The 15994-nt window shown below is 41.2% G+C and overlaps 1 protein-coding gene across 1 annotated transcript; it reads right to left on the bottom strand.

Moving 5' to 3' along the window:
- Positions 1 to 379: 379 nt before the first annotated feature.
- Positions 380 to 15497, bottom strand: cnnm3 (cyclin and CBS domain divalent metal cation transport mediator 3). The gene is made up of 11 exons (XM_028026094.1): positions 14223 to 15497; positions 13363 to 13697; positions 10649 to 10825; positions 8775 to 8932; positions 6264 to 6407; positions 6029 to 6187; positions 5070 to 5239; positions 4257 to 4353; positions 3260 to 3390; positions 2659 to 2785; positions 380 to 1480 (listed from the first exon to the last, which is right to left on the bottom strand). Exons 1-11 carry the CDS (start codon positions 14967 to 14969, stop codon positions 1431 to 1433), a joined length of 2295 nt encoding a protein of 764 aa, XP_027881895.1. The 5' UTR covers positions 14970 to 15497; the 3' UTR covers positions 380 to 1430.
- Between the last annotated feature and the right edge of the window lie 497 nt (positions 15498 to 15994).

Raw genomic sequence — 15994 nt, 5'->3', positions numbered from 1 at the left:
AATTTACGTGCCAAATATCACATCTGGTAAATAAAAACATTAAGAACTTTCTCAATGCATTTGATGATACAGTATAACAAATTAAGATTTGGTTATTATTTTCAACAGGTTGAATTTAAACACAACTTATTTAATTTTCCTTTCTATTTAGAAATCATATCAGTTCTTTTTTATTGTATTACTTTTTTCATAGTGTGTATTTATTTAATGTTTATTATATTTCTTTAACAGAAGAGGATTGGGGCTGTTCTCAAAGAAAAAAAGAATTCTGACTTTATTTTCTTAGAATTTCTGAGGAAAAAAAGTCAGAATTTTTTTCCCCAGTGGCCCTAATCCTCTTCTGGAATTTTTTCTATATATATATATATATATATATATATATATATTTTTTTTTTTTTTTTTACATAGTTGTTTTTTGTTAATTATACATCGATTTATTTTCTCTTCTACCATTTCCTCTTTGCATTTTCTACCCGCAAAACTCACTTTCCTCCAACTCCTCCGCTCTTCCACACCAATCACTGAGCTAAGCTGATTCCTGTTTAGCAAACGTCGCCCAGTTTAGCAGCAGAACCTGTTTGATGGAAAACGCCCCGTTGAAGCACTGGAACCGAACATGGTCTGACCAGTGGCAGGACACCACACACACAATAAACTACAACAGGTACTTCCAGAGTCCAGTATGCAGGAAGACAGAATACAGAACCACCTGAATATTCCTCATTAACCCCCAAAATGGCTTTGAAAAACCAGAGTTTAGCTGTTCCTTCTGTGGAAGTAAAGGAACAGAGAGAATGACGAATCTTTGGATGCTAATTGTCTGATCTGAGCTACATATAAAAATAGAAAAAAAAAACATAATTGGGATACTTTTCCACATTTTACAATGACAGAAACAACTATTTTCATAATTCCAAAGGAATCCCGACAAACGACGGCTCCAACTCGGACATTCTGACTTGGTTTCTTCTTATTCGAATGCATTGAAATGCACCGTTTGCCTCTTGTGTCTCTTTTTTTTCGCGGTCTGAATGTGATGGGACTCCCTGGTTTAGGTTTCCATGGGAACGGGCAGGTTGATCGAATCGTCCCGAGGAAGCAGAAGAAGCCGTTCTCTGGAACTTTATCGAATCAAAGGGTTCAGTCTCCGGTACGCAGCAGGAAACGCTCAGATCACAGAATTAACAATTAACGCAGAAAACTAAATAATCCCGTTAAGGTAACATATCTTCTCTTTCCACTCTATATTTATATTTATACAGACATATGTACATACATGTATAAAATAATCACCATTGATCACATGAAGGAATGGCGACGTGTGAGTTAGTGGGTCTAGTTAAATAAAAGAAAAATAAATCACTTTCTCTCTCTCTCTCTCTTTCCAGTCTGGTCCAATAACTACGATCCAACCAGAAATGTTTCCTGTGCTACCCATGAGCCTCCTCTTCTGTGTAGCTCTCCTGGGCTCTGCTGCTACCTGAAAACCCGACCAATCAGAGGAGAGCTGGGGTGAGGCGTGAGGTCAGAACAGGGATGGCAGCACTCGCGCACACACAGGGGAGGGACGACCAGAGCGACAGAAGGCAAAGATGGAGCCATCTATTCTGTTCGTTTCTACCGTTTCTAAGGCGACGTCTCGGCTCCCCAGGGCGGACATATTGGAGGTCATCAGCTACATTTAATTTCTGATTAAATAGTTTTTAAATAGGTTGAAGTTTTCAAAGCACTGGAGGAGTTTCTTTCTGCTCAGATCATAATTCAATAATTTAGAGCCAGCATGACATTTATATAAAACAATTTCTCCTCATCTCCCAATAATGAGGACACGTCAGGATCGAGCAGCCGCATTCTTTATATAACAATCCTAATTTACATGGAGCTGAATTTGATGCACTTTTACAAGGAGTTTACCTCATAAAGAAAGAAAGCTTGAACTTTTTTCTACAAGTTTAAGAAGTTTTCTTTAAACACGTAGAACCTCCAATATGGACGCCAGAGAGACGCAGTTCATCACCATCTGTGGCCTAATTAAATCATACATCACTGTACCTTTGTTTTGTGGAAACAGAGGCTGAACAGAATGAAGAGCACCTGCTGCAGCTGCAGTAGGACAGGAAAGAGGGAAGTGATTTAAAGACAACGCAAAGAACAAGGAGTAGAAAAGCAAAAGACACATTTACCTTCATGCCTCCACAAAGGTCCGGACATGATTAGAGTACAAACAGAAACGCTGAGAGGGGCTTACGGGCGTTATGAGGAGGTAAATGTGTCAGCCTGCAGCAGGACAGGATTGGTGTCTGTGAGTAAGTCAGTGACTGGGGCTAAGGTTGGATTTACCTCATGCATACAAAGCCCTCTAACAGAAGTTCTCAATGGTATCAAAGAACGAAAAGTTTACAGGAAACTCTGGGCGGGCCAGAGACAAGAGGAGGCACGCAAGGAGGGAAAAGAAAGAGAAAGAGAAAATTAATTCAGTTCAGCTGGAGGAAAAAAAAACAAAAAACAGGAAAGCACATTCCTAAAAAAAGAACAAAAAAAAAAACAGAAAAACACTACGAAGGCATCAGAAAGAGGGGAGGGGGGGGGGCGAAATGTTTGCAGGTTTGCAGGAGGCAGAAGACCCGGCAGGTCAGACAGCGTTCTGAGCAAAGCTACCTGGTGTGGCGTTTCTGTCGTTGAGCAGCTTGGTCTGACTGTTGGGCAGGATCTTGATCTCTGGAGGATCTGGACTCTGGCCCGCCCGCGACGCCATGAGGGCGTTCAGGTACTGCAGACGGGTCACCTGCAGCAAAACGAGACGGCCGCGCGTTTAACGTCGCGGACGTTGGATCGCATGCTTACGTTGGCGGTGGCCATTGTAGCGAAGGAGGAATGTTGGTTTTCAAGTTCCAATGCAGTCAAAAGTAAACATGCGAAAGAGTGAAAGTGCTGAAAAAAAGAAAAAAACGACAACGAAAGAAGACGGTAAAGGAAATAATGATGGGAGGCAAACAGGCGAAAAACTAATGGAAAAAGATTAAAGAAGAAAAGAAGGAGAGTGAAAATTGAAAGATAGAAAGAAAAAGAAAAATGGAACCAAAACACAAATAAATGAAAGGATGAAAGAAGGACAGAAAATTTTTTTCATTTCCAAGCAGCTGTAAAAACTTTGAACTTCACAGATGTTTACAAATGAGTTTACAAATGAGTTCAATAACAGGAGGACAGGTGTCCCCCGGGTTGTCCCCCAGTTGTCCCAGTGGACACGCCCACTCACCCGTATGAGCTGCAGGTCAGTGAGGGCTCGCACTGTGTAGTCGGGACAGTAGCTGGATGGGCTGGTGGCGTCTGCTGACTCGAAGGGATCCCTGGGAGAGTGCCGCTGGGTCAACACCGGAGACTGGTGAACTGCGCGCACACACACACACACACACACACACACACACACACACACACACACACACACACACACACACACACACACACAGAGTCTGAAACTGCACAGAGATCCTTCACCAAACCACAGGATTCTAGATGTGTCTCCTTCAGAATCAGCCCGTCTCCTGAAGCCGCATCTACACACAAAACTATTACCGAGGAAAAGAATAAAACTATAAAGGAAGACTTTAGGTTTTGATAAGGCAGCTAATTCACGCGGCAACCAGCACAACAAACCACAAACCTTAGAATATTCCAATTTACAGAGGCTTGCTACGTAGTTTTACTATTCCAGACTCAACGTTCCACAGTTCCCAGTCTAATGTCTTCAACTTAAAATAGAAAATGCTAAACTTGACAAAACTTGAAACAGGGACAAAAGCAAGGACACAAAGAAGGACAAGAAGACAACAGGAGAAATAATAAAGTTTTTTCCAGATTTTTCCAGAGTTAGCAGGAACACAGTGGGATCGACGGCACATTTCACTTCATGTAAACCTTGGTGTCCCATAATGTTTAAGAGAATTATGTGATTAGCTTATTGCAATTTCCTAAATAAACTCAATTGGTTATTAATCATTTTAATTTTTCAATTATTCTTTCAGCTTGTATTCAAGTAGATTTCCTCTTAGAAACGATATCAAATGACTTCAGGAAACTTATTGAAATTGTGTTTGTTGCAGACATTATTATCGCACAAAACTCCTATTAATAAATAAAAATGTAATCCTTAGTCATCTAAATATGAAACTCTGCGTCCCACTGCTCCAGGCGGTGAGCAGCACTGACTTCTAAAAGGCGCCCCAGTGAAAACTGACCGCAGTCTATCATCTCACCTGAAGAGGGCAGCGTCAGAGCAGACACGCCGTAGTAAGTGAAGGCTCCGTTCTCAAACTTCAGGCCCTCTTTGCCGATTTCCACCTCCACACGGCCCTGACAACCAGACAGGGGTCAATCAGTGAAACCTCTGCTGCAGCTGCCTCAATAACACAGGGAACTGATTTGGTTTTGTTTTATTCTAATTGTAAAAATTTTTCATATGAAAATATGAACATTTACAAATGACCAAGTCTGGGATCTTGGCGTATTTCCCCGTCTTTCCCCGACGCCTCTCTCATATTTCATCCGAAGCCGAACAGTCAACAACAACGTTACAATTTCCATCCAAGAGTTTTTAGCTATTCGACAGTTTGTGTAGCTATGTAGTGAAGACTCGTACAATAGTGCTTAATTCCCCCACAGAGTCTGATGAACGTTCTTTAAAACTATCCACGTCTCCTGAGGATTCAAAGGCCAGATAGTGGAAGCGGAGGTGTCGAAGTGAAACATCTGCTCTTCATTACATGCAATTTTTGTCATGCGTCTACCTCAATGAGAGGCGTTGTGTGATTGGTCAGACGTTTGTGGCCAACGTGGCTGCTAACCACAACTCTCTGTGACCATTTTGTAAAAGCACAAAAGAGGATGCAGGTTGGGAGTGGGGGACCCCGGCACAAAGGGGTGTGAAAGGGTGTCTGCAAAATTTAACAGCCCCAAAACCATGAGACCTAAAGTCGACTGTTTGGATCTGGATGAAGTATGTGGAGCCTTAAGGTGGTGGTGTCCAGACTTTAGGGACCCTGCAGTCGTGCTGAGCTGCGGCTTCGTACCTGCAGCAGGAGGATGAAGTAGTCCACTGGGTGGTTGCGGGTGTACAGGTAGTGGCTCGGGCTCAGCCGGTTGTTGTGGTCGAAGTGGACCTCCTGGTTGACGCTGGGGTGGCGGAGCAGGTGGAACAGCACCTTCTCAGACACACGAGCTGGGCTGAAGTGCTCCACTTCTGAAGGTGGAAACAGCATGACAGAACTTCAGCATCTTTATCGGTATCACAGGATTATCGTCAAGAGTGTTCACAACCCATTCGTACAACTACTGAAGTGGAACCCCAGCAGATTGCTTTATTCTCTCATTTTAATCGATTTTTGGACATTGCCTCCATCAAGGATAAAAAAAATTGCCTGCTAGTTGTTTTGTTTACATGTAACTAGCTGCTAATATACTCTTGCTAGCTAGTTTTTTTGCCTCCATAATTGGTCAAATAAAAAACTAGCTAGCTAGCAGGGCTTTTTTTTGCCTCTATCATGAGTAAGTAGGTGCCGCTATATGTAACTGAATGCTAACATACTATTGCTAGCTAGCTAGTTTCTTTGCCTCCAACATTGGTAAAACAAACAAAAAAACTAGCTAGCTACCAGGGCTTTTTTTGCCTCTATCATGGATAAACAAAATAACTAGCTAGCTAGTTATTTTCTAATATACTCTTGCCAGCTAGCAAGAGTATATTGCTTGCTAAGAATATACTAGCTACCTTCTGCCTTGAGTAAACGAACACAATGAAAATGTCTGTGTGAGACTTAAACTTTGTCTTAAACAAAACTTAAGATATGGGATTAAGATATTTGATGTATTTTTAAATTGATTAGATTTTTTGGATGAACAAATTTAAGACTTTTGAAGAATTTCCAAACCCCATGTAAAGGTTTGAGCTAGAAAGCCAGGTTTATAACCCATCAATACAACTCAAATGACTTCATTTTGTTTGCATAACCTTTTTTCATTTTGCACACACCTCTGGACAGGAAGCGGTGCGTGGCCAGCAGGAGCTGTGGTGATGTGCGGATCTTCGGCTCTCCCTCTGGAGGCTTGAAAAGGGAGAACTCCTCGTGGGAGCCGCGAGGCTCCAGTGGGATCTCCATAGGAGTCATCGGACGCTTCACCTTCCTGTCCACTGTGGAGGTCAGAAGGGAGTATTAACGCAGAAACAAGAGGCCGCAGCGACAGGAAAAGGTCTCCCAGACACTCACAGTAGCCGTCGGACTCGTCCAGGATCTCAGACTTGATGACCTCCTCGATGACGTCCTCCAGGGTGACCAGACCCAGAACCTCGTAGAACGGGTCGCCCTCGCCCTCGTTGTTCACCTTCTGGACGATGGCCATGTGAGAGTTGCCTACATGAACACCAGTCAAGAGACGGACCTTCATCACTTAGCTCACTTAGACAATGTGTTAGACAATGTGCTGCTTGTTCTGGATCTCAACAAAAGTCAGACACACACACACACACACACACACACACACACACACAGACACAATGGCCACCAGTTTACTTTCATCCCTACTAAAGTGTGTATAAAAGGCCTTGGAAATGGAGCAAAAATAATAAGTATAAAAAATAAAATTCACTTAGTAAAGACTTACATGAACCCCAAACTATTCCTGGTTTGTAACTGAAGCATCTTTTTAATATTATTCTTAAATATCCAAAGCTCACAGAACCGTGTGGACCACTCCCAACAGAGTGACACGTTGGGAGTCCCCTTGTCTCCATGGCAACTGCTAAGCTTTTGTACATGGTTATGGGAATATGATTGTAGCAAATCAACTAGTCGCATGATAAATTAGAAAATTCAATAATTTCTATGTGCATAATTTATCATTTTTCTCTTTTCTCTCTTTCCAACAAAAACTGGATGGTAAGAGTCTTCAGTCTGGTGATTTGGTCTCAACTAGACCTTATTTTGAAGGATAATTTTGTTTACAAAGACTTTACAATTCATTTTATTTGTCTTTTCTTTTATTTTGTTCATTTATTTTGGATATTTAAAATGTCTTCCAGTTCCAGTGTTAAACGTTTATTAGAATTTAAAGTTTATTGATATTTGAGAATGTGTTCTTGCATTATCATGCCATTACCATTATATTACTTTAAAAAGGTCACAAAACAACATCATCATTGTTTATCACAATAAATTTTGGAACAATTTATCATCCAGCATTTTCCTGCATTTTAATTTTTAGCATTGCCTAAAAGAAATGATTCATTGTGTTCATTTCCTTTAATCTGTTTTCATTTTTGCTCTATGTCCTCGTTTCTCTTTTTTGTTTTTGTGTAATTGACCCTCTTGAGTTCTTACCCAGGACTAAAGCAGTGTGATGCTCAGACCTAAAACTCACACCCCGATTCTGAAATAAAATGCTGGATAGCACATTTCTCTGCAGACATTTTAACCCTGTTATGGACATTTTCCTCACTAAGCTAACAGTTTGGATTTTCCGCCACTAGAAAAAAATCACATCATCAGAAAAATAAGGGCTAAGCAAATTTCCCAAACTAAGCAGATCTGTGGCTAAGTTTAGCTGCTTCCAAGACGAGCTTTTTTGGTTTTTCCCAAGCAGCGACCAATCAGAAGCGTCGACCCGTTCAACGCTCTCTCTCCCTCCTGCAGCAGAAAGCTCTCAGTGTTTCCAGCCTGCTCAGTCAGCTGCTGCAGCAGCTGCTGAGTCAGCGCCGAGCTTTCTGCACATGCTCAGTGCGGTCGTCATGCTGCATTAGAGAGCAGCTAGGAAATGTTTACAATGACCCCAGCTGGATCTCAGGGCTTCTTCTTGGTCACTTTAGTTTATTTTTACTTTTTCGGCTACGGCTGTTGATGCAGATACGATACGCTGTGAGGTGTGATGGGATTTTAGGGAGAAACTTTTATGTTTTGGTGATTCATTTTATTTCTTCAAGTCTTTCATACACATTAACTGCATAGAGCAATCTGTGTCCCTTTGGCTTTTTTGTGCCACTGCCTCACATTTATTAATACATTCTACTGTTACAATTTGATTTCTGTTTGGTTCTTTTTTTTTTCATCCTATTCAAGTTGAAATCTAATCAAAGTTGGCTGTTTTTATTGTTTTCCACTATGTGGTTATATTTCCTGATATACCAGATCAACTAGTACATGTATGGAATATTACATAGACATCTTTGATAGACAGAAAAATTAAATAACTTTGTTGATGTTTTAATACTGTGGACAATTTTAGTCCCTACCTAAAAACACATTTTTGCATTTTTTTTTATACTAAGAAAAAACAACAAAAAAATAGATTTAATATGTTAAATGTAGTTATTTTATCTATTAAAATTAGATAACATAACTTTTTCATTTATGTTAAGGATTAAGGTATGTTTTTGTTGTTGTTGTTAAATCTTAATTTTTATTCATTCTAGTGTTTGTGTTCCAAATAAATGCAAATAAAATTAGGAATATTTGTATTTCTAAAAAGAAATTGGAAAAACGCTAAAAATAAATAAAATAAAATAAAAATTCTAATACTCATGAGAAAAATTAAACCAAACTTTAGTTTTTATGACTAATAACATTTTGTAGCTCAAACCAACATTTAAAGAGTTATAAACAAAAAACAAAACAAAACTGAAGTTACTCTATGTCATTTTCTAAATGGTGGAGAACAAAATCAGAGAGCGGAGGGTGAGGTGAGAACAGGAAGGTCTCTGATTGGTCATTCAGATGTTGGCTCACCTTTCTTGAACTCCTCCAGCATGGCGTCCAGCTTGGTGTCGTTGAAGACGTAGTGCAGCGGGTGGTTGTAGAACTTGGTGATGGTCGTCATGGGGGTGCAGTCCTCCGGGTCCACCAGCGCCAAATCCTTCACGTAAAGGATTTCCACGATGTTGGACCTGCGGAAGCAAAAACAACAAACAAACAAACAACGTGTCGGTCAGAGGGATCCAACACAAAGCAAGCAGCTGCGTCTTCAAACAGGTCCTCAGGTTGAAGGCGTTCCTTATGAAAAGTACAAACATGGAGCCGTCGGCTTTATTTCTAGATGAATTTATTATTTATTTATTGTGACATGATAGAAAATCAGCTTAGAATTTCCCATCTACTCTGCAGGCTAGAAATGTTTATTAGATTTTTAGGGGCTTATTGAGTTAGAAACAAGCACAGAACCTGGAGCTGCTCTTTGCTTCACATTACAGGTTTTATTGTCAACAAGGTTTGATTCACAAGAAAGTTTGAATTAACCTATTTTGTGGTTTTTATCGATCTTAAAGAGAAAATGGAACAGACTGAAATCTGTACCAGCTTTCAAAAATTCAAACCTCCCATTTTTTTGTAGGTTCAGTCCTGCTTTTACCTGCTTTACCTGAACACATCGTGATTCACCAAGATGGCGATGTGCTTTCCACTGTAACTCAGTGCAGTCTTAAACATTAGGGAAGGTGAGTAAGTTCTTCAGGAAAAACCCTGGCTACATTAAACCAGCTGTAGAAGTAGGAGTGTGTCGACGAATTGGTCCATACTTCCTTACATTTGGAAAATCAGTCAACATATGAGGAAAAAAAGAATAGAAATCGACTTTTCAGACAAACAAAATGGTCAAAAATCGGAATTGACTAGAAAACTGCAATCGCTGCACCCTAATCATAACACTACGTGTTCTTCAGTCTACACACCCTCAGTGATTTTAAACTTTCTGAACATACAGTTGCATTTAAACAGAGACCTGCAGAGTAAATTTTCATATCTTGTCATAATTAAACTAAATATAAGAGAGATTTGGGAAAGACAATTCTTGTCAAAATGGAATATTGGCTGTTTTTTATTAAATACAGCTATAAATTTGCTCTTTTTCACAAAATAACTTGTAAAATATCAGATGAAACAAAATGTTTGTGCATGAGTGTGAACAGAGTTTAAAATGTTTTCAGAGCGTTAAGATGCGGCCAACAGAGACCCATCTGACCAGGGTTCTGTAATGTTTCCATGAGAAGTCGTTCATTACAAAAAACATTTTCCAACAGAAGTTATTCATCACTGCTAGAAATCATTCTGGAGATTTTGGATTCCTGGGAAAGTCTGAACAGAGTTACTAGATCAGAGTTTCTTCAGTAAGAAGGAGAAAATTCTAACTTTTCCTCATTCGGTTTTACAGAAAAGTGTTCAAAACTATAAAAAACCTGTTATTTTGCTTTATAGTTCTTTAAATCAATATTACACAACTTTTATTATTTTTTACGATAAACAGGTAAAAAATTAGCAAGCTAAAAGCTGGGAATTATGTGGGTATATTTGTTGTTTATGGCGCCCCCCGGTGTTTGAAAAACAGCATCTGCAAGTTGTTTATGTGTGAAAGAAATTTCTTGCGCGTAAAAACTACTGCAAGTCCCACAACTACTGGCACAAAAATATCTAAATACTTCTGCTGGATGATATTCTGGTAATCCACAGAAAAATCTAAGCAATAACTCAAAACTATTTGATTTAACACCTGAAAGCCACAACGACGCAATAAGTAACATCTTTTCTCCTTAGATAAAGATGATGGACGAAGAAAACTAAATGATAGAATGTACGTTTAAAAAAAAAAGAAGCAGAAATTAAACACACACCTCTCCTCCTCGTAAATAGGCACCCTGGTGTATCCGCTCTGCATGATCTCCGACATGGTGGAGAAGTCCAGGACGGCCGAGCTGGGCAGCATGAAGCAGTCCTTCAGGGGGGTCAGGATGTCCTCCACCGTCTTGGTGCGCAGCATCCCACGGCTGAACTCCTCTTTCACAAACTCGCTGTGCAAACACACACAAACACACGGGTCAGTCAACAGCAAACATATGATCTTCTCAATGACGTCAATCAGACCTGTTCTAGATCATTCTAGTCTTCAAAATCAATGTCCAAACGTCTCACTGGTCTTTGACGCGAGATTTCTAGAAGATCGTCAGCTGAAACATGAAGACGTTTTCTAATGTCACGTCCCAGATTACCATCGGCTGCACCGATCCACTTCTTTCATTTCCGATACCAACATCGATATCTGAGGTTTAGTATCGGCTGATACCGATCCGATACGGCTAAGATCCGATACGGCAAGAAAGTGCTGAACTGACTTAAAACATTTCTTTCTTCCTTTTTTTTTTTTTTAAACAAAGGCATAAATGTACTGAATTACAGATTTATTTGACAACTCTGTACCAGCATAGCACACTTAAATACACCAATAGCTTCACAAGCCTGTTCAAACATGGAAAAAAAATCTTTAATTTGTTCAGTCACAGCGATTAGGAGTAGAACAGCCAACGTAAAACAACAAAAACAATTAGTTGACTATTTTGGTCAAAGATGTAAAAATTAACTGCAATAAACCTTTTTTCAAATGGGTTAGAAAGTGCAATTAGGAATTCTAATTATAATGCAACATAAATAATAAATCTTATAATTAGACTGAATAGATCTGCTCTTATGAATTGGGCACTTTGTCCCCAATACCTGATCTAAAAATCTTTTCAATAATTGAGACCGATACAGATAACATCGGATCAGTGCATCTCTTAACTTTTCACACAGGACCGTGTAGGTCTGGGCTGGTTTCTTTGTTAATAATAAACCTCTTCATTTAAAAACTGCATTTTGTGTTTACTTGTGTTGAATTTAAATAAAACTGGTCTGAGGTTCTGAAACACTTAAGTGTGAGAAACATGAATAAAAAAGAAGAAAAAAATGAAATCAGGACAAAGGGCAAACACTTTTTCACACCATGGAATCAGTTTCTATGTTAACGGATGCTCTGGAAATGGAGGAAGGTAGAGACTGCCTCCAGGAAATCGACACCGATTCCTGGAAAATGTTCCTGCAGATGCCTCATCTTCAGTCTGCGGGTGTCTAGTTCAAACATGTCTCAGCTCTACTGGAACAAGTCAAACCACAAGCTATTCTCTATCCGGCACTGCGAATCCTTCTGACCCGGCAGTCCGTCCTAGCTAAAGGCTTCAGCAGACATGTCCTAGGTTCTGTTGTTAAGCTTTAACACGGTAGAAGTCTGCTTAGTATCGTCTTGCGTATCTTTTTCTCTCCAATCTGGGTCAGGTATTCCACCGTTGAAATGTATTGTCCCTTTAAGCAGCTTTTCCACTTCAGGCTTTAGAAATGGTGTGAATCAACAGTTGAACCATTAAGTTTCTAATATGTTAGATGTAAAGGTATCATCCCTATATGGATCAATGTTTATTTGAGAATTAAAGGTTCCTTCCCACTACTTGGCTGTTCCTTCTACTATATCTCCCATCCTGCTGCGATCTGAACACATAAAGGCCAGGATGAGGGATGATCCTAAGTATGAATATTGATTAATCCAAACTTTTCAGCTTCTGACCCACATACTTGGCGCGAGAGCATTTTTAGCTACTTTAAGGAAACACAAAAAAAAACAAAGACCTCTCCAGAGTAAAGCCAAACATGTGACTAATAATCTGTCGAGATTTTTCTTTTCTATTTGTACTGGTCTACCCAACATGGCCATTTTTCTGTCAAGAAAGAAGAAAGACGAGGAGACTGAAGTCCTCAGCCTCCACTCGTTTCCGCCTGCAGCTATTGCTAAGTCTGCCACCATTTAGCCAGATGTTTGTTTGTTTGGTCTGTCAACACAGCAGAGGAACTTGAGGTGCAACTTCCTTCTAACCTTCAAAATAAAATTTTCATTGTTTAGAAAATCTACATTTTTTAAAACATTCTCACAGTTAGACCTTCTGTAAATATAAAGTAACCCAGAACAAAAGTCTGTGTGTTTGTTAGCCACATAATAAAAATAAGCAAGTAAAAAAAACCTACTATAAATAAAATCCATTCTTTGCACTTTTTCTTAATTAATATGCTAGAACAATTTTTAGGGTTTAAAAATCTGGGTCGATATCAATATCCGATATTGCTGAAATGGCCAATAAACAACTGTTATATATATATATATATATATATATGTAGAGAGAGAGAGAGAGAGAGAGAGAGAGAGATGCACCGATTCCAGTTTTGGCTTATACCGATTTTCTTGTCTGAAAAGTTGTTAATTTTTCAGACATAGTTTTACAAAACTACAATAATGTTAATAACCAGGATGAATTTCAACACTATATTCACGACACCACATTTTGATAAATCTGTATTTACTTTACTCTCAGTAGTAAGGAGGGATGTAATAATGTGATCTTATGGTGGTTAACTGATTGAGGAGGCTTATAAATAAATTTAAATCAGTTTTTTTATATCAAAAATATGCTAAATGTAGTATCTATATGTGTATTATTATTATTATTTTAGTTTTTTTTCATAGTACCTGTAAGGGTCATTGACGCTGGCGCGGATCATCTCCATGGCTCTCTCCCGTATCCCACAGGTGCTGATGTCTCTCCCCAGGCCCAGGTCCAGAATCAACCCCAGCGGACAGGACAGGGGACAGGTGAGCACCATGCAGACCTGGGCCAGCCAGGTCAGCCCGGGCGCCAGCTGGAAGCCGTAGCCGGAGCACAGGACGTGAGGAACCAGCTCAGCCAGGAAGAAGATCAGAAGGCCGCTGGTGAACACCGCCGAGACTACGGAGCCCAGAGCCCGGTACAGGAGCACCCCGAGGGCGGAGTGGCCCAAGACGCAGAGGAAGAGCAGCGAGCATGTCTGGGTGGGAAAGAGCTTTGTTGGCAAGAAGAAAACGAAACAGCCCTCCGACTGGGCAACGAATTAAGACCAATACATAGTGAGATAAACACATGATCAATATCAATAGACAAGAAGTTCGATACAATTTCACTGAACTCCGATCCAGAACCGCACAGCATTCTGGGGGATGTAGGCAGAGGAAAGACTTAAGCAGCTCAACTCCTCACGGACAACTAACCAAGGTACTAACTAATTCACTCAGTCACTAGTTGGCCATCTACATCCTGATGGGCCTACAGTGGCTCTGTGGGTTAAGCAGTCAACCAGCAATCTGAAGGTACTGGGTTCGATTCCAGTGTGTTTGTTGTGTAAATATCTAGAGTCAAAACAACGTTGAATATGTTAATTTGTTAACATCGACATCATCAGTTTGCATCTGAACAAAGTTGTGGATAAAACCACCAGTTCGATACCATTTCAGATATTCAAAACAGAAACCGATATCGACTGAAACCCTTATATGGTGATAAGTTCCCAACTCACCAAGAAGTTCCCTCTCCTCCTGATTGGCTCCAGGCGCTTGGCGGCTCGCTTATCCTCCTCGGATCCGCAGCTGTGGAGAACATAGAGCTCCACGGGGTCCAGCCACAGCAGGCTCAAGTTTACGGTCCTCAGCAGGCCGCAGGTCAGCAGCATCAGCACCACCAGGAGAGCCAGACCCCACGGGGGGACTGCCGTGGGGGTCATATCCCGCCGTGGAGGGGCTGTCGTCGGAGTCATATCCAGCCGTGGAGGAACTGAAGGTTCTCCCGGGCAGACTTGCAGTCTGTCCGGGCCCACTGATGCCCACATCCCCCCGCTCTGCACACACAGGTGGTAGAAATCCGCGGAGACGCTTCCACGCTTCTTCACCTCCACCGTCAGCAGCCCGCTGTTCGGCTCGTCCGCTTTGAACGGTTCCGTTGCATTAAAGGCGGCTTCCTGCCGACTGGACTCCTCTTCGCACGGGTCGGCATCACCGACCGCCCCTGCGGCTCCCGCTGCCGCCCCAGCGAACGCGAGCCACGGCCACGGCCAGCTTCCATTCAGATTAACTCCAAAGAGACGGAGCTGGAACGTGGCTCCTTCTGGCGCCGAGATGATTCGGTCCTTCATGCGCACCAGACCCCCGGGGTCTTCCAGTCGCAGCCCCACGACCTGCGGAGCTTCCTGGCTGCAGGCGCCGAATCTGATCCCGCAGAACAACAATATCATCAACAGGAACCGTAGACCTGCCAAGCTGGCCACCATATTGGAATTGCTCAGCCTGGCTCTGCGCGGGTCATGTGACTCCAGTCTGCCATTGGTCCCGCCCACTCGAGCGCTGCTACTGAGCCGCTTCGGTGGCCATTTCGGCTCGATTCGTGCGATCTTTTACACGAGGCGAGCGAGTGAGCGTGGCGTCCATGTTGGCGCTGGATTCTTGGCTGTTTTTGTTTTAAAAGCTCCGCCCCTTCGCAGTGTGTGTCCACAGCCACGGGAGACGAGAACGAGCTCACGCCCATCTTTGTTGGATTTCTTGAAAACAAGCCATTCATGGCTCTAACCCCTCTGCTGAACACGCGTCCTTTTTCAAATCTGATGTGAAATGAACGCCTTTCGCCACATGTGCTCATAAAAAACGATGAATATTTAATAGGTCTGTCTGCAAATGTTCGAATTTCTTCTTTCAAACCACAGAGGATTTATTAGTGCAGGTCTGATTGATTTGTGTTAGTCAACTTCTTATCATTTAAAGTCTTCAAAGGACAAAGTTCTCTACCTCTGATACGCTGGTTGACTTCAGCAGGGGCTGAGCAACTTTTTTTGGGGCTTCAGGGCAGACATTCTAACGAGCCTCCATTTGACCCCCTCAGGATACCTACTTTTTGACCCTTTTTTCCGCCCATTCAGTCCAGTCAGGCTAAATAAAATCTACTCAGAGCGGCAAATGTTACAGAAACGTTTGGAAAAAAAAAATAGCAGGAACGCACAGATTAAAAAATTTAGGCCAATGTTGACGTCCGATATTTTTCCATTGTTGGAAATTCCTCCTAACTTTATAGTTCACTCTGAAATCATCTGAACCTGATATGAGCATTTATATCAGGTGAATAAATAGACCATTGGTGAAACAACTATCATAATCACTGAGTATGAAGTCAATAATCAGCTCATCAGCAATAAATACAAACTACAATTAAACGATAAAACAGAATCAAATATAGAGGCAATAAAAAAATGTAAAAGCTAACAACCTTTCTTTGTATTTTACTGAAATAGGACACAACGAGAAG

This window comes from Xiphophorus couchianus, chromosome 8 (assembly GCF_001444195.1).
Source record: "Xiphophorus couchianus chromosome 8, X_couchianus-1.0, whole genome shotgun sequence".
NCBI lineage: Eukaryota > Metazoa > Chordata > Actinopteri > Cyprinodontiformes > Poeciliidae > Xiphophorus > Xiphophorus couchianus.
Note: the sequence above shows the minus strand (reverse complement) of the source record. Positions and strands in the feature narration are given on the sequence as shown.

Coding starts and splice junctions, on each gene's coding strand:
- cnnm3 (XM_028026094.1), bottom strand. CDS start 14,969: ATGGTGGCCAGCTTGGCAGGTCTACGGTTCCTGTTGATGATATTGTTG. Junction 10,826..13,362: donor AGCGTCAATGACCCTTACAG/GTACTATGAAAA, acceptor GTGTTTGCACAG/CGAGTTTGTGAAAGAGGAGT. Junction 3,391..4,256: donor TCTGACGCTGCCCTCTTCAG/GTGAGATGATAG, acceptor GTGTGCGCGCAG/TTCACCAGTCTCCGGTGTTG.